This window comes from Rhinolophus ferrumequinum, chromosome 12 (assembly GCF_004115265.2).
Source record: "Rhinolophus ferrumequinum isolate MPI-CBG mRhiFer1 chromosome 12, mRhiFer1_v1.p, whole genome shotgun sequence".
Lineage (NCBI taxonomy): Eukaryota > Metazoa > Chordata > Mammalia > Chiroptera > Rhinolophidae > Rhinolophus > Rhinolophus ferrumequinum.
This window is the reverse complement of record NC_046295.1, coordinates 68,415,394-68,438,661: the sequence shown is the minus strand read 5'-3', so window position 1 is coordinate 68,438,661 and position 23,268 is coordinate 68,415,394. Positions and strand designations below refer to the sequence as shown.

At 45.9% G+C, this 23,268-nt stretch overlaps 1 protein-coding gene across 5 annotated transcripts in view; it reads left to right on the top strand.

The window, feature by feature from the left end:
* ASTN2 (astrotactin 2) overlaps positions 1-23,268 on the top strand; it is an 836,425-nt gene that overhangs the window by 104,637 nt on the left and 708,520 nt on the right. For all 5 annotated transcript variants that reach the window (XM_033122811.1, XM_033122810.1, XM_033122808.1 and 2 more), the window contains exon 2: positions 12,042-12,229. In XM_033122811.1, coding sequence (XP_032978702.1) covers positions 12,042-12,229 — 188 coding nt within the window. The remainder of the gene's footprint in view (positions 1-12,041; positions 12,230-23,268) is intronic.

Here is a 23,268-nt window from a genome sequence, read left to right as displayed (position 1 = left end):
TTGGCCAAAAAAGTCATGTAACTGACTTGGGTTCAAAGGGAGGAGAAATACATAGGCTCACTTCTTGCTGGGGGATCTGCAGTGTCCCCTTACACAGTGTAGCTGTAAGGAGAAAAACTGGTTTGGCTGTTGAGATAGTCTACTTATTGCTGAGTTCTGAAGATTAAGAGTTAGACAGGCAAAAAAGAGTGGGAAGAACAGTCTAGGTAGAGAGAACAGTGTGAACAAGAGCATGGAGTTGTGCTTCTAAAGGCAGGGGAACAGGGAGGGAATGACAACGGCAGACGTAGGTAAGGCACGGGATGCTTTCTTTTCATGGTTGGACCATAGCAAATGCCATTTGATCCCGGTTGCTGCTATTTTGATAGATGCTGCAAGGAGCTATCCCAGGGGGTGGGGGTGAAGGTGGGGGACAAGCCAACCCAAATTTTCTTAGGCTGAGAGTCCTTCACCCGGTCCCTCCCACTTCTGGATCTCAGTCTCTCTAAGTGTCTTTCCCACCCACTATTTGTCTATATTCCCATCTGTGAAACTGGAATTTGGAGTCCCACCCTGTTGGGATTCTATTTTAATTTTGTATCAGCCCATATTTATTAAGCACCTGCTATTGCAAAAAATGCTGAGCTACCAAGAAGACACAACCGCAATTCCTGGCCCAGAAGAAATCTCATTACCCAGGAAAGGAAATGGGTGAGGTTAGGGAACCAGGGAAGGGTGCAGAAACCTGCCAGAGTACTTTGGAGCTCAGAGGACAGAGAGGGGCATTTTGATCAGATCTCACTTCAGCTGCGTTGTGAAAGGTGGATGATGTCTCTGTGCAGAAGAGACTAGGGCTTTTCCGGCAGGAGGCCCAGCATGAGGCCGGGAGGCTGTGTGGGCCGGTGGACGGTGGCCTGGAGAGCAGAGGCAATAGGCTCAGGCCAGTGTCTGGCCCCGGGAGAATTCGTCATGGAAAGGTATCCCTCCAAGTCCAGCCAATCCCGCCTCGCTGCAGACAGCTGGTGGAGTCAGTGGCAAGTATGTTCACTGTCTGAGTCTGTCCGGTTGCTGGTGTTTACAGGTTTTGCTTTTTCTCCCTCACTCGCAACACTGCATGGTGCCATGTTCTCCTGACTCATCACATTTTATTGCCTGTCACGCCTGAATCCCAGCATGTGACACGCAGATGTGAAACCCTTTCTGTTGAGGTGAGCGTGTTGGGGATTAACAAGTCAGACTCAGCAATGACCTAAGGAGCCATCCTAGTGGCATCTTCAGGAAAGGCTGAGGGCACCCTGGAATTATCAGGGAATTCTGTATCCTCTCCTCAAGCTGCTCAATCACCTTTACATGTCAGAGAGGCCCCACCTCTCACCTCTGTCCTGGCTGCCCTGTGAATCCTTGTGTCTAATTCTTGAAGAGCACTGGATTAAGAGGCTGTGTGACTTAAGACAAGTTGCAACTCCTCTCTGGTCTTCGTTTCCCTATCAGTAAAGTGGTGGATAGATCACTGATCTTCATCCCTTTATACCCGTAGTAATGTGATTGTCCCTGATTCCAGGTCATAGCCAATAGGGGTGACTTAAAAAGGGAGGGGGGGGGTCACTGAGGACCAGATGAAAAGGCCTTAGAGACTTTCCAAGTGAATTATGAAGTTTTATGTCTGTGACCTCTGCCACCTTTTTCTCTGTGTTTGATACTATGTCATTTCCCATTACTCTCAAAACAACCTGATTCTTCTAGTCTTGTCAGTGGTAAAATAGAAAAAAGCGTGAAAAGAAGACAGACATCTGACTGGCAATATGTGTACGTACGCTAATACTATGCTAGACTCCTTCAAACACGTGATCTCCCTTAATACTCACCACCATTATAAGAGATTGCCTTTAGGATTCCTGTTTTCCATAGGAGGCAGGTGAGACTTAGAGAGGGAAACTTAGCATATGAAAGGTCACCCAGTGAAATATAGGCAGGAGCAAAGTGCTGTTAAAAATGCATTGACTATAAGACAGAATGCTTGATATACCTCTCTCAGAGGACATAGTTGCATCTTAAAAATATAGGGAGCAACATTTGACCCCAGCAAATGACCATATGACGATGAAGGATGAAGAGCATCCGACTGACCTGGGAGGATACCTGTCCTGGTACTTTTATCACATTGCCCAGTGTAGAATTGATCTCTCAATCTTTTTACTCCAATGTGAAACTCCTCTTCTCAGCGCAGCTGGGTTAGATGGGAGAACACTGGATTTGGAGTCAGGAAACCAGATCTTGAATCCATGCTGTGTCACTTATTAGAGGGAAGATCTTCGGGAAGTCCCGCCACTTGTTAGGGCCTCAGATATCTCAGCAGAAATGTGGTGTTCTACTACCAAGCCTGTCCACGCGGGGTTTCCATGACGTCTGACAGACAATGGATGAAAGCCCCTCGCCTAGTGTCTGGCATGTAAGTAGATGTCAGAGAAAGTTAGTCCTTGCCTCCATTCCCTGGGCATTCTCTCAGCATCACTTTGCAGTGTTGGGGAATGAGGCAGGGTAGAGAAGGAGAAAGACTCATTGACTGTTTGGGTGCATTAAAAAAAGAAAAAGAAGAAGAAGAAAAGAAAAGAAACACAGAGAAACCAAGGGTGTATAGCAAAGCTAAATGGCAAGGAAATACCAGGTGAAAATGCAGCAAGGAGGGAGGGAAATGGTTCAGGAGAGAATAACTAGGAGTAATGAGAATCCATTCCATCGACCCTCCATCTATTTTCAAATTTAATCTAAAACGGTATGCTTTTCTCTCCTGCCAATACCTCTTAATTCTTCTCTTCCCCTCCCTATTTAACCCGGTATAACTGTATTATTTATCTCCACCGAATGGCTTGGGAAAACAGTTTTGTGTAAAAGGCACAGTTCCCAAAGGAGGCGGGAATGGGCCGATCGGAGGCAAAGGCAGAGGTAAGAAGTGGCCGATGGGGTGGGGGAGGAGGGGGTCTGAGGTACACCTGGGATATTCTCCTCCAACTGCTGCTGCAGGGCCTGGCTGCGTCACAGCTCCTGCCATCTCTGCACCTTCTATCCACACCCCCTCCAGGTGACCTCCCAAACCCCAGCACCGCCGTGATGTCATCCTGTGGGCATTGAACCTGGTCTGACATCGGGATGTCTTAGACTTATGGATTCTGCCTGCTTGCCTTATCCAAAGCCCTGATAAAGGAGGGGTATTAAGTCACCCCTGACACATGTTCCCATAACACCCCATACGTCCTCTTCCACGGCCAGTACCACGTGATCATCGTCTCCTTTGTCGAGTTTCCCTTTTCTTCTCTCCTAGATTGTGATTTTCTTGAGGGCAGGGGACTCATAAAATGGGCATTGAGTGATACATTTATTCAACAAATATTTGAGCCCCCAATGCATGCTAGGCACTGAGGGTAGCGATTACTTAGACGGATACAATCTTTTGCTATGAATGAGTAAATGGGTGAATAAATGAGCTAACTAAAACTAGGGAAAATGCCACCACTGTTCTTGCTTGGTAGGAACTGAGGAAAATCGAAGACTAGAATAGAAGGTCTGTGAGGACAGCAAATGTATCTTGTCATCCAGTCTCTGCACACAACCTAACACTGCGCCTGGCACATTTTAGACAGTTGAGAAATATTTATGGTAGGCATGTGGTTAACTGGTGGGGATAATAATGCATTGCTTTCAGGGCTAACTGTGGGACTTTGTAGATGTTCAAGCTACTGCTAGGTGTGGCCTTATTTTCTCTCAGTTCTATGTTAGATGTGATGTAAGTAGGACAGATCATGACCCTTCCCTTAACACATTTTACATAAAAAGAAAGATGCTTTGTGATATGTCCTCAGGTAAACCAGCTAGTTGGTACAGAGGCATCACACAAATCTAAGCTTCCAACTCCAAATTCAGTGTTCTTTTCACTAACCCAAGCTGTGTGATTATTGGTTATGTCAGAAAGACTGGAATATATCTATCCAGCCGTTCATTCATTCACCTATCCATCCATCCACCCATCTGTCCGTCTGCCCATCCATCCAATCTACCTTGACATTTTAATTTCTGGTATGTAAATTAGCCTCTGAACTGGGCCTTGGTCTGATGGCATGAAGGAGTCCCCAGTGGGACCTGGCACTTTTTTATTCTGCTAGGAGATAGTTCACAGGTAAGAAGTGGTAGCCCCCTTCTTACTGTCCCCTCTGCAGACTGGCCATTAGCAGTCTCTGCTTCCTCCTAGTGATGAGTCCCTGTGTTTTCCTACGGCATCCTCCCACTGCAGCCCTTTGCATATTTGCAATCCTCCTGCCTTCTTGCCTGCATGTCGCTCCTCCATCTGACATGGCTCTACGCCCACATGGCCACTTTTTAAAATCTTATCCATCCTTTAAGACTTCTCCATGAAGACTTTCTAGATCCATCCAGAAGTCATCTCCTCTCCTCTAAGCTTCCTACTTTGATTTATAGCTACTTGTAGCATGTGTTTTCTCCATTCTTTAGATTGAGCTCCTGAGAATAGAGTCCCGTAATGCCATAATTTGGGAAAGGTTGGTTGACTAAATGAATCTCTAAAATGAGCATGTATGTGCCTCTGCTACAGAGGTAATATATATTCTATGTAGAAAAATAAATCAGGACATGATTAAAATCAACACATATCCGATCATTTAAGGAGTACCATTCTTGATGTTCCAGTACGTTTCTTTCCAGCTGTACATATATGAACTTATATCTAAATTGAATCAGATGATTTTTTATTTTCTATATAAATTTTCTGTCTCTCTTCATGCGAATGCAAGCTCCTTGAAAGTTAAAGTTCTGTCTTTCTCTTCATTTGCATTCTCCAGGGTACCTAAATTTGAGCCAGATGTTAAATACATTTTTATAGAGTTGTTACATGGGAATCAAGCCGTCATTGACATCCTGAGTTGCCATCTCTTCTCTGTTCTTTGGGGGTGTCCATCTGAATGCAAATTGCAGACAGTTCAGTTCACCTCACTAGACATTTACAGACTCCTCTACTCTGTACTTGGCTGCTGTGCCACGACAAGGCTACACGAATGGCTCTGATGTATCCCTGTACTAAAGTCCAATGAGAGAGGTCAGCTGTATAAACAGATCATTTTAACACAGAGACATACTAAGACCAGAATGGTGGTAAAATAGGATATATTAACAGAGTATATGAAGTGATATGTAACACGTGTAGCTGTGGAACGCCTACTGAAGATCAAGATTAATGCTGAAAACTAATTTGTTTATCTCATTTAATTCTCACAGCAACCCTATAGGGCAGGTTCTGTTATTATTCTCATTTGACAGGTGGGGAAACTGAGCCACAAAGAAGCTGAAAAACGTGTCCAAAAACACACCACTTGAACACAGGGGAGTTGGGATTCAAATTCATGCAATTGATCTGCAGTCTGTGCAGCCTGTGGCATGCAGTGTTTTCTCTTTGTGGAAGTAGAAAGGAACACGTAGCTCGTAGGGGGCTTAGGGAAAAATCTGGAGTAGGGAATGGGGTTCAATGGGGAAGGCTATTCCAGACTCGGAAAACACATCTTTTAAAACATTGAACTAGGAAACAGCATACAGTAGTACCTCGGTTTCGAATGTCTCCGTTGACGAACATTTTGGTTTACGAATGCTGTAAACCCGGCAATAAAAGCTTCAGTTTTCGAACACGCCTCGGAAGTCGACCATGTCACGCGACTTCCGCTGAGTGCAAGATCCTGAGGCTTAGCTGTGGGCTGTTTTCGAAGGTTCAGAACTCGAACGGTCTTCCGGAATGGATTATGTTCGGAAACCGAGGTACCACTCTAGTATACATGGGCAGATACGTACACATTTAATCAGATTTAACATAAATGCAAGGAAAGAAGTGAAAAGAGGTAAGGTGGAGGAAAAATGCAGGTGTCAGTCTCATAAGATTAGGTTGATTCTGAGGGCAACCAGGAGCCTTTGAACGGTTTTGAGCAAAAGGGTGACATGGCCAGATTTATAAGTTAGAAACTGAATCCTGGTAGCCATTTGAAGGATGGTTGGGAGGAAGGAAGCCTGGCGGTAGGGATACCAGTTGGGCTCTTCTGAATAGTCTCCATTTGCCCCTTGAGGTCCACTTCCCACCTTTTCCCTCCCGGCTATTTGCCCTGGAAGGCTGACCTGTATGATTTACTTCACTCTTGGGTGTTTGGTTGGGGTAGGCCACGTAAGGCACCTGTAAGGGAGATCCAGGTAGAAGGAGGTTGGAGCATTTCTTACCTCCCACCTGCTTGGCGGCCATACCTTGTCAGTAGGTGGGTTCTTCTACTGAAGGGCACAGCTCCTGTCTTGCAGGCCTTTCCTACAGCCGTAGCTCTTTCAGGGTTCTGTCTCCCTTTGTCCCTCACATCTAGGGTGGTGACAGCTTCTCGCTGCTTCCATCTCTGAGGTGCTTCATCATTGCTTTGCCTTGCCCCTGTGTGTGATGATTAATTTTGTGCGTCACCTTGACTGGGCTAAGGGATGTCCAGAGAGCTGGCCACACATTATGTCTGGATGTGTCTGTGAAGGTGTTTCTGGAGGAGATTAGCATTTGAAACCGTAGACCAAGTAAAGGAGAGAGGCTTTCATCAACGTAGGTGGGCATCATCTGATCCGTGAGGGCCTGCATGGAACCAAGAGGTTGAGGAAGGACCAGCTGACTCTGTGCTTGCGCTGGGACGCCATCTCCTCCTGTCCTCAGGCATCAGCATTCCTGTTGTCGGGCCTTTGGGCTCACCCTGGGACTTACACCACTGGCTCCCCTGGAGCTACACCCTCAACTTTCCTGGGTCTCCAGTTGGAAGACAGCAGATTGTGGGGCTTCCTGGCCTTCATAATCCCTCATAATAAGTGTCTTTCTGTGTATCTATATAGTCCTATTGGTTTCTCTGGAGAACCCTGACTAATATACTTCCAAAGCCTTTGTAAATGGTCCCATCAGTCAACATTTCTTAGGGCCCTCGTTGTCTCTTTTCTGATGAGACCCTGACTGCCACAGAGCCATTTGAGACAGTCCACAGGAGAGATGATATGGGTTTTCATTAAGACGACCATTGCCGAGATGAAAATGAGGGTGCGTGTTTCAGATATATTTCCCAAGCCCACTCATCGGGACTTGCTTCATGGAGATGACCCAACCCCCGTGAATGCTGGGACAGCTTGTGGCCAGGGTGGTTGGTTGGAGTTGCCATCACTAACTCGCCCAACTCTTTTTGCCTAGGCAGTGAGTTCATCTCACATCATGTCTGCTTTCCTCCCAGGGAGGCACAGGCCATTTGCAAACTCATCAGAAGCACTCTCTGGCCTTCTGCAAATAATCGGCTGGAGGGTCATCTGGTGCTGTGGAATCAGAAGGCGGATTAGTTAGCCCCTTGAGAGATGTTACCAAGATGGCTGATGATCAGAAGAGCTGCTTATTTTCATAATGACCTTCAGGAATTAAATAAAAACACAATGAGTGCCATAGATTAGGAAGAACAAGCCAATTAAAAGCACAACATGCCTGTGGGATTTTTTTATTTCTTTTCCAGGAGGCTGAGAGGCATCTGTGGCTGCCGAGGCCGGATGGCTTTCTACCCAGAATCCCTGATGAAGGCTGATCCTCTAGCTTGGCTTTAGCAGGGTGGTTGAGGGGATTTGCGCCTATTGAATATTTCACAAGTTGCAGCCCATGGGGGGAGAACAGTGAAAGGTGAAAAAGCAATCCCTGGGTTTCTTTATGATTCCAATATATAATCAAGCTGTTCTTGGTGGAGGGAGGCAGGCACTGGAGTCAGCCTACAGCCGGAAGGCATGGGGCACCAATTCTCCCACTTTAATATCTGCTGTTTCATTTTATATTCATCATGTCAGCATAATCTGCCTTTATGGGAATCATCTTGGTTCCCGACCAAATGCGTTTAGTCCCCCTTTTGCTCTAAGTTTGATTGTAATATGACTTGAAGACTTCAATGAAATGTTTATATAGGAGGACTAGGGGATGAGGAAAGGGAAAATACAATTGGAAAATCAATCAGCGGGGAATTTCAAGAGCTGGCTTTGGTTATGTTACTGTGTTTTGTTTTGTTTTGTTGACCTGTTTTTAATGGACAAAGGACTGGCTCTCAGATCAAGTATACTCTGTTGATTCTCTCCTGCATCCGGAATAAAACATAGTCTATTACCAACCATTCAAAGCCCTTAACTCCGTGTCTGAACTCCATTTCCAACCTGACATTTGCTGCATTCTACGTACACATGTGGTTCACTGCCCTGAGCTACTCAGCCCCTCAGCCCAGGTCCAAGCGCTCTTCTCTCCTCTGAGGGCTAACAATGTGCCCATTCTCTTCAACGCCCATATCGCTACCTTTTAGAGTACTTCTTCATCCCCAAGCTCGGAGAGTCCTGTCCCACCTGTGATTCCCCAATGGATCTTTACTTTCTCTTGCTTTAATTCTCTAATGAGGCTTAACACTACCTTCCTCATCTTGTGATGGATATATGTAAGTATGTGCGCATGCACGCGCATGTGTGTATATGTATTTGCCATCAGCGCTTCAGTAATTATTTATTGAGCACTTATTATGTGCCAAGTACTTTTCAAGTACTTGAAATACAGCAGGAATTGAGACATGCAAGATTCCTGCTCTCCTGGAGAGACAAGCATTAAACGCATGTTCAATAAAATACGTAAGGTGAATTTCTCATAGTGACAAATGCTGCAGACATTTTTTTGTAAAGGGGATTCAGTAGAGTCTGGATGTGTGTGGAGAAGAGTGCTTCAGCTGAGAGTGGCAGGGCCTCTCTGTGCAGCTGTCATTTGGGCTGAGAGACAAATGCTGAGGAGAAGCAGCTTTCAAGCTTTGGGGGGAGAGTTCCAGACAGATTAGGTAGAAAGAATAATGACCTGCTATGTGCCCTGGCCTGGATGAGGGGCAGTTGTAAGTTCTGCAGGGTCTGAGCACATGATGAGGGGACGATGGCAGGATGTGGGTCAGGGTACACAGTGTCCTGCGCCACCCTGAATGGGGAGTGTGCACATGTGTGGGCACTTACATGGGCGAGAGAGGTGGGTCGGATTTCAAAGGACTATGAGCTTCCTGAACACAAGGCTATGTCTAATTTCACTTCATATTCTGAGCTACCAAGCTGCCCGCAATTGAGAAGGTCCTTAATAAAGTGTGTTGAACGAATAAAGAAACACATGAATGAATGAATGAATGAATGAAAGATGAACAAAAGAATGAACAAAGCCTTCTGTTTCCTCCAAGGCAATTTTCGGTTTGAGTTCTCATGGCCCTCCTTCCCACCCCAACAGTGGTTTCTTTCCTTTGTAATAGAGTAAGTCCAGAGCTATTCTCTGTGATTCAATATTTACTGTGTTTCACACACTGTTATTATCATTTAACGTTTACTGTCTGCTGACTGTGCACTCATCACCGTAGCAAACAAAGAGCTCAATCTGGTTTCGGTTCATGGGCTAATTTAGTCAAGGAAAAGGAGATATTCTGAGAGCAACTGGCATAGCAGGAATTGCACGAACTGGGAATCCAGCTGGGCACAAAGTCCCCAATGACCTTAAGCAAGTCATTAACTCTGTCCCCCTCTGTTTTCTAATCTGAACATGGGGAGGGCGAGCCTCTTCACTGGGAGGACTGCAGACACAGGCTGGGGAGAGCTCTAGGAATGAGGGATGAAGCGAGTAAGCATGTGTCCACTTACTCTGCCTCTGTCTATACCAGGCTGTCGACCAGATGTGGCCTGCCCTGGGACTCTCTGCCCGTGCCACACCAGGGACTCTTAGCACAGGACGTGCCCGCCTACCCAGTGGCACAGAGTTCTGCGCTTTTATACACTGAGAGAGGAATGGGTGAGGTCCTGAGCAAGGCCATTTAACATGATGTCTTCACCTTGCCTTGGCCCAGCCGGCGGGCTGCCACAGGAGCTGCTGCCAGGACCTCAGGTGCCGAGGCTGGAAGGCGGGGTGGTAGGGAGAGAAGGTGCTGGGGAGATACCTGCTTCACAGACTGGACGCCGAGCCAGCTTCCCATCCTGGGCCCCACAGTGAGCGCTCGGGGTCCTTTGGGGCCCATGTTCTAGGAGCCAGTGAGCTTTTGTGGTTATTTCCCTCCCTTCTCAAGTCTTGGTGCAGCAGGGGAAGCCCGAGCAGATCTGCGCTTGGATGAAGAACTTACAATGTTCCGGTCACTTTGTGTTTTCCATGGAGTGGGGTGAGAGGCTATTGAAGGTTTAAAGCAGAGGCGTGGCTTGAGGAGGATTCCTCTGGCTTCTGGTTGAGAATAGACAGAGGAGGCAAAGGTGGAAGAAGAGAGTCAAGTTAAAAAGCCCTTGCCCTAAACCAGGCAAGAGAGAACGGTGCCTGGCCCACCTAGGCGCTTGCAGTCGGTTAGCTGAGAAGGGCTGCGTTTTGGATGGCCGTTGAAGGACTGCCTGATGGACGGGGTGAGGCGTGGGAGAGAAAACAAGCAGTCAAGGATGTGTCAAGATTGTTTTCAGAGCAGCTGAAGGGTGACTTAGCTCCTGTCCCTATGAATAATAATAATGGTAATAAATATTATTGCTAACTCTTTTATAGCATTTATTAAGTGCCAGATGCTCTTCCCCTAAGGACTTTTCACTGTGAACTTCAAGGACTTAGTCTGCTGGGAACGGAGGATATGAAAGGAATACCGTCAAATTTGGTGGGCAAACATCATCTCCTCATGTCTTGATCTGTAAGAAGTTTGAACTTGATCTGTAAGAAGTTTGAACTCCCTCTTCCTCCAGTCCTCCTCAAGCGCACACATGTGCATGCGTGTGTGTGTGTGTGTGTGTGTGTGTGTGTGTGTGTACATGTACATGACGTCCTTGGGAACTGTAGAAATACTGCCTCTAGGTCAGATCTGTGTCTTGGGAAGAGGGTCCAAAGTTCCAAGGCTCAGACGCCGTTAAGGCTGCTTGTCGCCTGCTGGATTGCCTCTGTCTCCTAGTACGCAACTCTCACTTAAGTGAAGACCTGATAATTAATTCTCCAAGAACAACGCCACACTTTCCTTTCCTTCACAAGACACACTGATAGGCCTTATCCTTTGAGGACATTTCCAGGGACATATCCCTCTAATAGGTTGCACTATGAAAAAATTGGAGGATCCCAGTACAAGGGCACTTCTGGTACCTTTTGCTGTCTGCCGTCACCCTTCTATGTAACAGGAGGCTGTGTTGGTATGATTATATGGAATGGGAATATTATTAAAATGATTTTTTTGTGTGTGTACAGAAGGGAAAACAGCACAGAGGCAAGGGTTAGGAACTTCAAGTCAGGTGACTACCAGTTACTAGAAAGCCCTAACTTTCCATTGGTTATCTGAGAACATTGGGGTGGGAAAGTAGCTTTTCAAGTATTTTTAAGCCACAGAAACCTTTGTGCTAACACCTTGCTTGGGAGTGAAGCATATAGACCACCCCAAACTGGAGCTGTTCTGATTGAAGCTGTAGAAACAGGCTCAGAACAACCCTCTTCGCGTCCAACTCCCTTCCCACAAAGGATAACCCTGGGGTGCCTTGGCTGGGCTGATTCTCTTGGGTCTTTTTAGCTCTGAGGTTCTGCTGCTCTGCCGTGAGCACTTCCAGCTCAGCTTCTGAGGAAGTCACACTCTGAACTCCCACTCCTCTCACCAGGGCCTGCCTTCATCTTCTAGTTTCATGTCCTCAGAAGGACGGAAGCACTTCCATCCTCTTGCTTAGTTTGATTCCACTGTTGGCATAGAAGGAATTACATTATCATGCATGGTGCTACAAAAAAAAAAAAAAAAAAGACACAGGCAGACCTGGGTTCAAGTCCTGCCTCTGCTCTTCTGTTGCTTGGGGTGAATCTCAGCCACAGCTGAGCCATCTATAAATGGCAATAATGACCTCTGGCTCATAGATTTGATTGATGATGGGCCTCCTTGTACAAAGGAGGTGTCTGCTGAGCGCCCGGATATGTGTGGCTTCTTCCCTCCCTGGAGGACCGAGGCTGGGCATGAAGCTCACCCAGTGCCTTGGCTCTTGTCTTGCAGAGATGTCAGGCACGGCAGCTGATATCTCGCTGGTGCACTGGAGACAGCAGTGGCTGGAGAACGGCACCTTGTACTTCCACGTCTCCATGAGCAGCTCTGGGCAGCTGGCCCGCGCCACTGCCCCCACACTCCAGGAGCCCTCGGAGATTGTAGAGGAGCAGATGCACATTCTCCACATTTCCGTGATGGTAAGTGAGTGGCACCGAGGTGGGGGGGGGGCCCGGGAGCAGGGGAGGGTAAGGGGGAGAGAGGATGGAGGGGGCGGGGGATTGTCAGCTGATGGAGGGAAAGAGCTGGCCGAGTGCGAGAGGTTGGACTGATGAAGAGAGGTCAGATGGATTCCGTGGTGTCACTTGGACTGATGCATACCCATCCGTCATCTGCCAGCTGTGACAAACTAATTGTGCTTCAGAGAAGAAAATAAAGGGTCTCCAACTCCTTGGCCTTTTGTCTGACATCTCTGGGAATAGCTGTTTAACGTCTGTCACGTGCTTGGCCTGCTCTGCTGAGGGCTGAGGTTCAATAGAACTGGCCTTTCCAAGAATGACTGAACAAACAAAATTGGAACAAAATTGGAATGGGGTTGCTCTTTCCCAAATGCCCTTGATGTGTCTGGCGGTTGAACCTTTACAACACCCCCTGCAGTGTAGACACTGCATGGCGGTCCCTGGAGCTGGGCTGGACATAGCTGGTACACTTATACACAGAAGCTCCTTACTGCCCTCGCTTTATAGTTGGGGATACTATAAAGAAGGCAGAAAACCGTCCTTAAGATCACACAGCTGGTAAGAGAGGGAAGTGCTCTTCAGCCCCAGGTGCGTCTGGCTACAAAACCTAAATGATGCCCTCTGCACTCTGTCTCTCAGGGTGAGAATTTAATGACTGTCATATCATGGACCGTATCTCATTGTGGTCCTGCCAAGACTGCATGAAGTCAGGCGTGTCACCTCCACACTGGAGGTGAAGTTCTAGGCACAGAGAGGTAAAGTGGCCTTCCATCTCTGTGGGTCCCGTAATCTAGAACTCTTCTGAGTCTGTTGCCTCCTCAGCGAAGGCTCCTAAGGCCGAAATCACAAGAGTGGTAGTCTGCAATGGATGTGGGCTCATATGAATGGTTTCTCTAAAAAGCTGTGATTAATGATTTTGTATGGTAGGTACAAAAAGACACATTTAGTATGCAGACTGCGCAGGGTCTAACTGGCCGGAGGAGAGATCACAGAATAGCTCTAACTGACATGCCCCTGGTGCCTTTCACTGCTCAGCCCACGCTTACGTAGTTAGCTCCTTTAGCACAGCTCTACCAGATGCAGGAGGGTAGGAAATGTTACTCCCAACCTGAGTGAGGAAGAGGTGAAGTGATTGGCATGAAGCCAGTCACGTCAGGAAAGCTACCACCCACCTCTTCATTGCTTCCTTCTGTGCAACAGTCAACATTTTTTTTTTCCTCTTTTTTTTTTGAGAGTCTACTATGGAGCAGATCTTAGCGTTTGGTCTCTGTTCTCTTGGTTCCTCTTCAACTAACACTGCATTAGACATTCTGATGAGGGCTGAGTAATGGCTTGGAAGTTTTCTCTTTTGGGAAAAACACACCCAAACCTAAGCCAGACAGTGATGTTAATTTTGGACCTAATGCATGCTCATCACGTGGGGGAACAAATCAAGGCCTTTGTGTTATTCACGGAGTGAGTGTGATAGACTTCTCCTGCATATATATTTAGAGAACGACGCAGCCACATGTCAAGCCAAGTGGGTGCCTGTGTGCTAACCTTGGGGTGCAAGTTTGTAAGTACCATCTCGGGGTACTTGCTGAGTTCCTCGAGAAGCATGGCCACCATCTGATGTTAAGAAGGATTGAGGGGCGGTACTGCTGTTCTTGTGAGCGAGAGAGAGAGAGAGAGAGAGGCTTGGTTTTAACTAATATTTATTAGGCATTTTCTGATGGATTTGGGCACATCCATCCTTGCCATAACCCAGTAACCTAGATAGTACTATCTCAATTTAAAGGACCTTGAATGGGCTTTCTCTGCCTCCAGGCCCAGTGCGAATTCCACTGAATCAGACTGTATCTGCAAGGGCTGTAGGTGTTTCTCACCTCCTTTCTGCTCAGTGAGTTCAGCTTGGAGGGAGTCACTAAGACCCAGCTGTCTCTGAAGTTCTTTGTGATTTAGGATGTGGCTGGCAGAGCAGGTCCTGTGGCCCGCTCCAGACCCTCCCTGCCCATGCGCTACAGTGGCCCGTGGTTCCACCAGTTCTTTGCCTCCTTCAGGGCTCCCACAGGAGACAGAGTCATGTCCAGGAAATGTTGAACCCCAGGGCAGCCATCGTGGCAGCCCAGCCTGTCAGAGGTGGGATACACCTCAGTGAACACTGCCCTCTATGTAGAGTTCGGGTGACAGGGAGGTTAGAAGCATAGATTCTGGATGTAATGCCCCACTCACTCTGCCACTAACTCAACACTTTGAGTGATCTTGGGCACAGTCTGTAACACTGCTGTGCCTTGTTTTTTGTCAACTATAAATGAGGGTTCTACTAATACTTACTGTGCAGGTTCACCAAGCACTTGGATCAGAGGAGCTTGGCATATGAGAGTGTTAGCTTTTGTTATTAGGAGGACTTTTATTATTGAGATGTGCTGATTGTTATATCCTTGTATTTCATAGAGGGAGAAACCGAGATCCAAATAGAGGCTAGGACATGTACAGGATTTCCCAGCCGGTCGGTGGGGCTGGGCCTGGAGAATAGGCCTCTCTGTGGCTCAGACTCTGGCCTCGCCATTCTGGCCACAGACAAATCAGCAAAATTAAAAAGAGTGCCCCCTCTGTCCCCTCAAGCAGCTATTCAGAATGGCCTTCATAGAGCTTGGGATACTGGAGCTGGTTGCCCTGCTCGGACAGGCAGGACGTTTAAGAAAAGATGATGGAGAACACTGACCCCATTTCACAGCTGAGAAATCTGAGACTCGGTGAGTTTAATTGACTAGCCGAAGACTACGTGGCTAATAAGAGGACAGTTCTAGGATGAGGCTTTTCCCAAGATTCCAAACTCATGTCACCTGACTACCCACGAGACCATGGCTGTCCCTCTGTCAAACTTCACACTGTTTTCATCTTTGGTGAAGATCTGAGAGGGTTTGGGAGAAGACCCAAATCATTCAGTCAAATCTGAAAGAAATCTAGAGGTCAGTGTTCTCCGTCCCCTTTTCTTAAAAGTCCTGCCTGTCCGAGCAGGGCAACCAGCTCCAGCTCAGTCACTGGAACGTGCTGTAATCCTTGCCCATACTCTTTCAGGCTTGTGAAGACCTGAGTTGAGCATCTACTTTCTCCCAGGAGGTTGCTTTATCTGACTATTAATATCCTACGGATCATGCAATGAGGAGATACTCAGTGGCCTCAGGCGAGAAAGAGAGAGTGGGGGTCATCTCATCTAATCCGCGGCTCCAGCTTCAGCTGCTCTGAGCAGTCCCCCGCATGCCTCAGCCATGCAGGCTGTGTGATGCAGAGAAGAGAGCAGAGGCGGGGAATCCACCGTCTCTCTTACTTCCTGTTTTATGATGTTTTTTCTCTGAGGGAGTCCCGTCACCCCTTTGAGCCTCAGTTTCATTATCTATGAAACAAAACTGCTCTTACCAGTCTCACAAGGTTATTAGGTTATTGAGAAGAGTGAAAGAAACATAGATGCTTAAACAGTACCTAATGTCCAGCCTGGCACATTATGGGCACACAATATTATCCTGGCAGCAAGGTTTAATGGACTCTAATCTGGAAGTAAGAAGACATTAGGTTTAGTATTCTTTTTGCTCTTACTTTGCTATTGCTGTAGACCAGGGGTGTCCAAACTGCGGCCCGCGGGCCAACTGTGGCCCATGATCCGTTGATAATTGGCCCGCAGCAAATTCCAAACATATATTTAGTTTACTTAAATAAACAGGTGAGGCAATACGTACTTCACCTCGAGTGAGTGGCCCGGCTGTTTGTGTATTTTACCGCATATGGCCTTTGGTGAAAAACGTTGAAAAAAGTTTGGACACCCCTGATCTAGAGATTTAATAATACCTGCAATTATTGAGTATTTACTAGGTTCTAGGTAGAGTTCCAAATTTTGCTTTGCGTGCATTGTTACAATTAATCCTCACTAACAAATCTTAATAAACTATTACTATGTTTATTTCATAAATGAGAAACCTGAGATGTTAATATATTCAACAGCCAGTGGTGTGACTTCGGCACACAAAGGTTAAATAGTAAAAGCAATATTTTACTCGTATAGACTGACTTCAGAATTTCCACCCTTAATCTGTATAGTAGACCACAATTTCTCTTCTCTGTGCATTAGTTGCTGGCTTAAGTTATAAGGTAGTATGGGTAAGGTCTTACAAAGCCTCCCTCCTTACATGTAATCCATGGTTATAAGGGAGTTTATGACTTGGAAGTCAACTCCAAGGTGGAACAATGTCTCTGTCCCGAGCTTTATGACCTTGGCCAAATCAACCTCATCTTCTGTAAAACCAGTGTAACATTCCCCAATCCTTAGAGGTTTTCTAAGTACCAAATGAGGATGTAAATGCAAGCGCCCTGCACAATCTAGGTGCAGCACATGCATTATGCCATTTCATTGTTTTATTAATACGTCTGTAAGATAGACATGACTGACGAGGAACCTGGGACTTGCGATGTTTTGTAACTTGTTCAAGTTCATGTCACCAGTGAGTCCTGAACCTTGGATTCCAACTCCTGTCGGTCCAAATTGAGACTCTTTGCTCTTGGGCATTATTCTGCGCGGTGCAGTGCCTTACATTCCATAAGTGCTCAAAAAGTGGTCATTGTACTCAAAATGTTAGCTGTCGCGACGATATTGGCGACAAAATAGTTTAAGAAAGGAAATGTCTGATTTGATGTGTGAAAAGAGAAAACCTTTAAAGACCCCTTTCCTTCAAAGGGACCATCTCACAGAAAATTATGCAGATGTATACTGATGAGCCCCAGAGAGGGGCGGGGCCACAAGGGACCACCATTCCTGCTCATGGCAGGACAGAGAATAAACCTTTCAAAGTATCTGAGATACCGAGCAGTAGAGTGGACTTAGTCAGAGGGTACTAAGTTCTTTGTTCCCATGGGTATGCAATCAAAGGCCCAAAGCCCTATTCATCAAGATTTTGAGAGGAATAATAGTTAAATTAGATGACTATTGTATTTGCTTCCAACTTAGAAGATCTATGATTCTATGACATAATAATATATAGAAAAATACTTTGAGGATTATAAAATGTCACATAAATCTAAGAAATTATTATTGCCATTCTCAATCAGTAGCTTTGTTTAAAGGATCTGTGTGATAACAGGGATAATACTTTTTAAATCTTTCTGTGAAAAATAGATTTAGATCACTTCCCCAACCATTGCATTTATTTATTCACGGCATATCATGCATTCCTTACTTCATTGATTTAATCACTCAATCATGCAATGGTTTACTTGCCAACTGAACCTAACAATGAAAACCTTATCTGTTAAAAAGAAAGAAAAAAAGAAAAGAAGAAGCTTTTTAAAAAAATCAACCACAAGTTCAGAAGAAGCCAGCTATATGGGATCTGGCTGCTAAAAGCAGCCCTACATTTTAAGTCGTATGAATGAAGGAATAATTTTCCGTTCAACTAGTTTTAGAGGTTCTGTGAGACTTGAAATATTGTGTTTACTTTTGGGGATTCCATGACAAGAGGAAAACAACTAGCTGGACAAGTTTTGAGGAAATAATCAGCACTGAAGAACCTTCTAATAATAATAGTAATGACGGTATCACAATGTGTGGTGTTAACAGTCATTGACACCAATTTCACTCATTTAATCCTTTCAACAATCCTAGTTCAATGTGTCGTGATTGCCCCTGTTCTCCTTTTGAGAAACTGTAGGCGCAGAGAATGGAACTAACATGCAAACACTGTGACCTGGGTGTCCCAAGGTTTATATTTGGGCTCCCTAACTGACAGGCCATGTGACTGGGACATGTTTCTTCCCTCTGCTTCCATGTCAGCGGGAACAGAGTGAGGATGGAATGCCTGCTGAAGGGGGCTACTGGGAGGATTCGCTCAGATGACACACGCAGTGCGTATAAGCCGGAGCCTGACACACAGTGAGGTCTTCATAAGTGTTAGCACTCGGTGATTCATAAGTCTGTCAGTTTCCTAGGGCTGCCATAACAATGCCACAAACTAAGTGACTCAAACCACAAAATGTGATTGTCTCACGGGTCTGTTGGTTCATGGTCTGAGATCTAGATGTCAGCAGCGCTGCACTCCTTCTGATGGCACTAAGGACGGGGCCGTTCCAGGCCTCTGTCCCAGCTTCTGGTACTTCCTCGGCTTGTGTCAGTGGAAGTCCAGTCTTCACATGGTGTTCTCCTTGTGAGCATGTCCGTGTCTCTGTCCAAATCTGTCCCTTCTTTATAAGGACACCAACTATACTCGATTGGGGCCTACCCTAATGACCTTAGTATAACTTGATAGCCTCTATAAAGACCCATTTCCATATAAGGTCGCAATCTGAGGTACTGGGACCAACCTATCTTTGGAGGGGGTGGGACACAACCGAACTGACAACCTAAGTGTTATTGCTGTGTTATGTACAAGTGCTATTATTGAAGGATGCCCAGGACAAGCAACGTAGGAGAAGCCAAGCCATCACAGAAGGCAGGTTCCAGAAACGTTTCAGAGAGAAGGCAGAGTAGTGGGGGAAACATCCTGGCTAGGACGGATTTATTTAAAAGGGAAGGCAGGAAAAATCTAGTAGTGGACAAACCGTGTGATACGCAGAGCACCAAAAGCCGTGGCCTGGGACTAGGTGTCCCAGCCCGGCTGCTCTCGTGCTCCGTGACCTTATACAAATCACATCCCCTTTCTGGGCCTTAGGATCCCCATCCGTAAATTGAGATCAGCAAGCCTGTATCAGTTGCCAAGACATGATGAAGTTTGACATTACAATTATCCCAAGCACATCTTTATGTAAGTGAGCCATAACTCATGAATCCCATTGACTTTTTTTTTAACAGAAAGTGGAATTATTTAAATCACAATTTTATTTTATTTATTCAAAAAAATTTTAGAACTGTAAATCACAGGAACCTTGTAGCTTGGCCTCGATTTGCCTCAACAAGGGTTCACTAAAAGCCTGTGGGGTCTCTAACGAGCCTTTGGGAAAATTATTATAGCGGAATAAGTCCTGGCTTCTGTGTATGGGAAATGTGGCTTACCTACTCCAACACAGAGGGACGCAGCCTCAGGAAGTTGAGCGAGCGTGGAGTTGGGTGTCCGGAGGCCTGGTTTCAAGCTCTGACTCTACCTCATACCAGCGATAAGAGATTTAGACAAGCCTTCACCTCTCTCAAGCTTCTCGTTTGGTCACTGCAAAAATGGAAATGCAATTAAAATCATAATATTGAAAAAAGATAATGCACATGAAAGCATTTGGCAGGATTGTCCCAAATCAATGGAAATATCAAATATGGTTGGAACGTGGGAGCTGAAAGCACCTTAGACCTTGCAGGATCCCACTCTTCTTAATGAGTCAGCTTCCGCTTGTTTATTCTACAAGCAAATTATTGTGCATCTCAGTGACTGACCAAACAGTACTTTATTCCTCATGCAAGTCACATGTCAGCCAGTGTAGTCACTATGGCTCAGCTCTGCATGTCTTCTCATCCTGGAACCGTGGCTGAAGGGAAGGCCCAGGCTGAGACATTTGGTTTTCATGGCAGAGGGAATGAGCACAGTGCTGGTGGAAATCTAGGATACCTCTTAAAGGTAAAGCTCAGACATGGCTTCTCTTACATTTTGTGGGCATCTTGCAGGGCCAAGCCCAAAGCCACCGGAAGGGATATGTAAATCTTTATAGTGAATGGGCCTGTCAACAATTGCAAACGGTAGTAAACTACACCCCGCCTTCACTTTACAGATGGAGAAAAGGAGGCCAGAAAATGGTGGTTGTCCATCCCTACAGAATCTACCTGGGCCAACAATCAAGCCCAGATGGAACAGGTTAAAAAGGTATCCGCAGATGGCAAGAGACAGCCCAGGAAGAGGGCCCGGAAGCGCTTCCTTTAAACCTCCTGGCCAAACTAGAATGCAGGGTGGGAATGGGTATAAGAACATACGAGAAGAAACATCTTCATAATACGAGTCTGAGAGAGGCAGACAGAAACACAGACAGGAAAAACTAGACATTCACCAATATTTATTGAGCCACTATACTAGGCCCATAGAAACAACCAGAGACAGATAAATAAAGGGAAATTGAGAAAAAGGGAGCCAAGGACAATGGGAGAGCTGTCTAAACATAACGGGAAATTAACAGGAACAGGCAGAAAAGGACTTAGCAATAGAAGCAGGGGCAGGAAAGAGGAAACAGAAAATAAAAACCTGAGGAAGCCGCACAGGGAGAAGGAAACAAGGCAAGCTAAACAGAGAGCAGAGTGAGAGGGGCAGACGGACCCTGTTCCAGGGAAGAGCTGTGGAGGTGGACTGGAGGGGTGAAAGGTAGGGCTTTAGGGGTGCGGAGGAGGCTGAGGAGGAACGGGGGTCAGACAGGGGCAGCGTCCAGAGAGACAAGGCACATCTCAGACGAGGCATCTGAGTCAGTGCATCTGAGAAGAGGGGCAGCGGGGAGGGTGAGCCGGGCTGCAGGGCCAAGACCTGTGATTGGGAGAGGGGAGATCCAGACACTGCAGCGAAGCAGTGCCGACGGGGGCAGATAGGTTGGCAGAAGAGTCAAGGTGAATGTCCCCTCGGTGGACACGCCCCTGCTCCTTCGCTCTAGCCTCTTGTTCCACATTTTATTTTCCTCAAGATCCTGGGGGTTTTGTATGTTTTTCTAACATCCAATGAATGAGTGGGGTGTGTGTGCGTGTGCAGTGCCGCGTTCACATGCGAAGTCTGCCCACAGTAAAAACAGGAGGTGAGCTTAGTTTTGGACACATTGATGCTTCCGCCTCCCCCTTCAACTAATTCTCCTTTCTCCCTTCTCCCCGAACCTCAGAGAGCAGCTTGGTTTGCTGGAAATAATGTGGGTTTGGAGACAGACAGATGGGGGTTCAAATCGTGACTCTGACCCTCACTGCTGTTTGTCCTTAGACATCTTCCTACACTTCTCTGATTCTTAATTTCTCATCAATTTTCGGATCCCACATTCATGTGGCTGAACAGAGAAATAAATAATAAAAGGCACATGAAATGCCTTAGACTGGCATGGGAAAAGGTCTCTTTCTTTTCTTTGTTGCCTTTTAAACTGTCCCCTCTGAATTTTGCCCTCGGGCTAGGCCTTCACAATGATCCTTTGAGCTGAGTAGGGCAGGAGTCATTAAGAATATCGACCTATCGACCCTAAACTACAAGTATAAATAATTGACTAATAAATACATGGGACAGAGGAGAGAGCTCTTCCTTACAGTAGAGTCCCAATTAATAAATGTAGAAGGAAAGAGGGAACTAGAAAATCACTATTGGAGACTCACCACTGTAATGATTACTACTGATAAGATCCACTGACGTCTACAAAAATTAACGGGTGAAACTTCAAGAAGAAGCGGGGAATTTGTGGAGTCTCGAAGTTTCACCCCCTCCAACCCCCAGATATTTATGGTGACTATACAGTGGAGAAATAGAGTGGATACCCTTGGGTCAGCTTCTTAGGGCTGCTGCAACAAATTACCATAAAGTAAGGGGCTTAAAACAACAGAGATTTATTTTCTTTAACAGTTTTGGACACCAGAAGTCCCAAATCAAGTTGTCAGCCGGACTACGTGCCTCCTGGGGTGCTCTTGGAGACAGGCCATCCCTTGCCTCTTCGGGGTTATGGCGGCTCCAGGTGTTCCTCGGCTTGTGGCTCTGTCACTCCAATTTCTGCTTTTGTCTTCATATCACCTCCTAGATGTCCTCTCTTCTGTGTGTCTCATAAGGACATGCGTTACTTGATTTTAGGAGCCACCTGCATAACTCAGGAAGATCTCCTCCTTACAAAATCCTTAACTATATCTGCGAAGGCCTTTTTTTCCCACCTAAGGTCACATTTACCAGTTCCAGAGATTAGGTTCTGGCCATATCTTTTTGGGTCCACCATCCAACCTGCTACATTACTTAACCCAAGTGATCAAGGTTAACACCACCAGAAATCAGACATATTGGCACGATGAATCTTCCGGTAGGATTTATGGAGAAGGGCGTAATGTCATGTCTGTGATATTTCTGACAAAAACACATCACCTCATCCTAATCATGAGAACACATCAGTTGAACACACAGTGTGGACATTGTACAAAATAACTGACCGACACTCTTAAAAAGTGTCAAGAACATGAAAGATGGGAAAGTCTGAGGGATTGTCACAGATAAGACTAGGGAGAGATGAAAGCTTACTGCCATGGGGGATCCTAGGTTAGCTCATGGACCGACAAAAAAAAGAAAAGAAAAAAGGATATCAGAGGTAAACCGGGTGAAATACGAATAAGGTCTGCAATTTAGTTAATGGTATGGCATCATTCTTAATTTCCTAGTTTTGATTATTCCATTTTGTCATGGAGACATTTAGGGGAGGCGTAGTGAAGAGTATTCAGGAACTCTCTATACCGACTTTGCAATTTCTCGTGAATATAATGATTTCAAAATAAAAGAATTAAAGACAGAGTATCACCTCTAGAGCAGGACCCCCTGGGTTAGAATCCTGGCCTCACCACTTAATTCACAGTGTGTCTGTCATTGGTTAAAGCATTTTTCTGTGCCTCAGTTACTTCCACTATAAAATGGTGGTCCTAACAGTTCCTAACTCCTGGAGTTAGAATGAGGCCAATGTTTACGACACAAATGCTGTATCATCAATTTCATGAATATTGCTGCTATTATTGTTTCTAGTTCACAAATGATAAACCCAACCCCTCAGAAGTTAAGACAACTCTCTTATGAGATCACACAGCCAGTGAGTGCCCAAGCCCAGAATTCAACTTAAGTGTCTGATCCCCAGTGATCTCTCACGCGGTAGTATTTCTTTTTCCTACAGGGGCAAAGATGGATAAGAACCTTTACCTTTTAGGGTCTCATCTCCATAATCATCTAATTACCCGACTGTAAGTGTTGTTAAGGCAGGCCTGATCTTGAACTGTGGAAAAAGGCAGCTGGTTCTCCCTGGCCATCAACACTTAAAAGAGAAGAAAATGCAAATTCTTGAATTAATTCTCAAACAAAACAAAA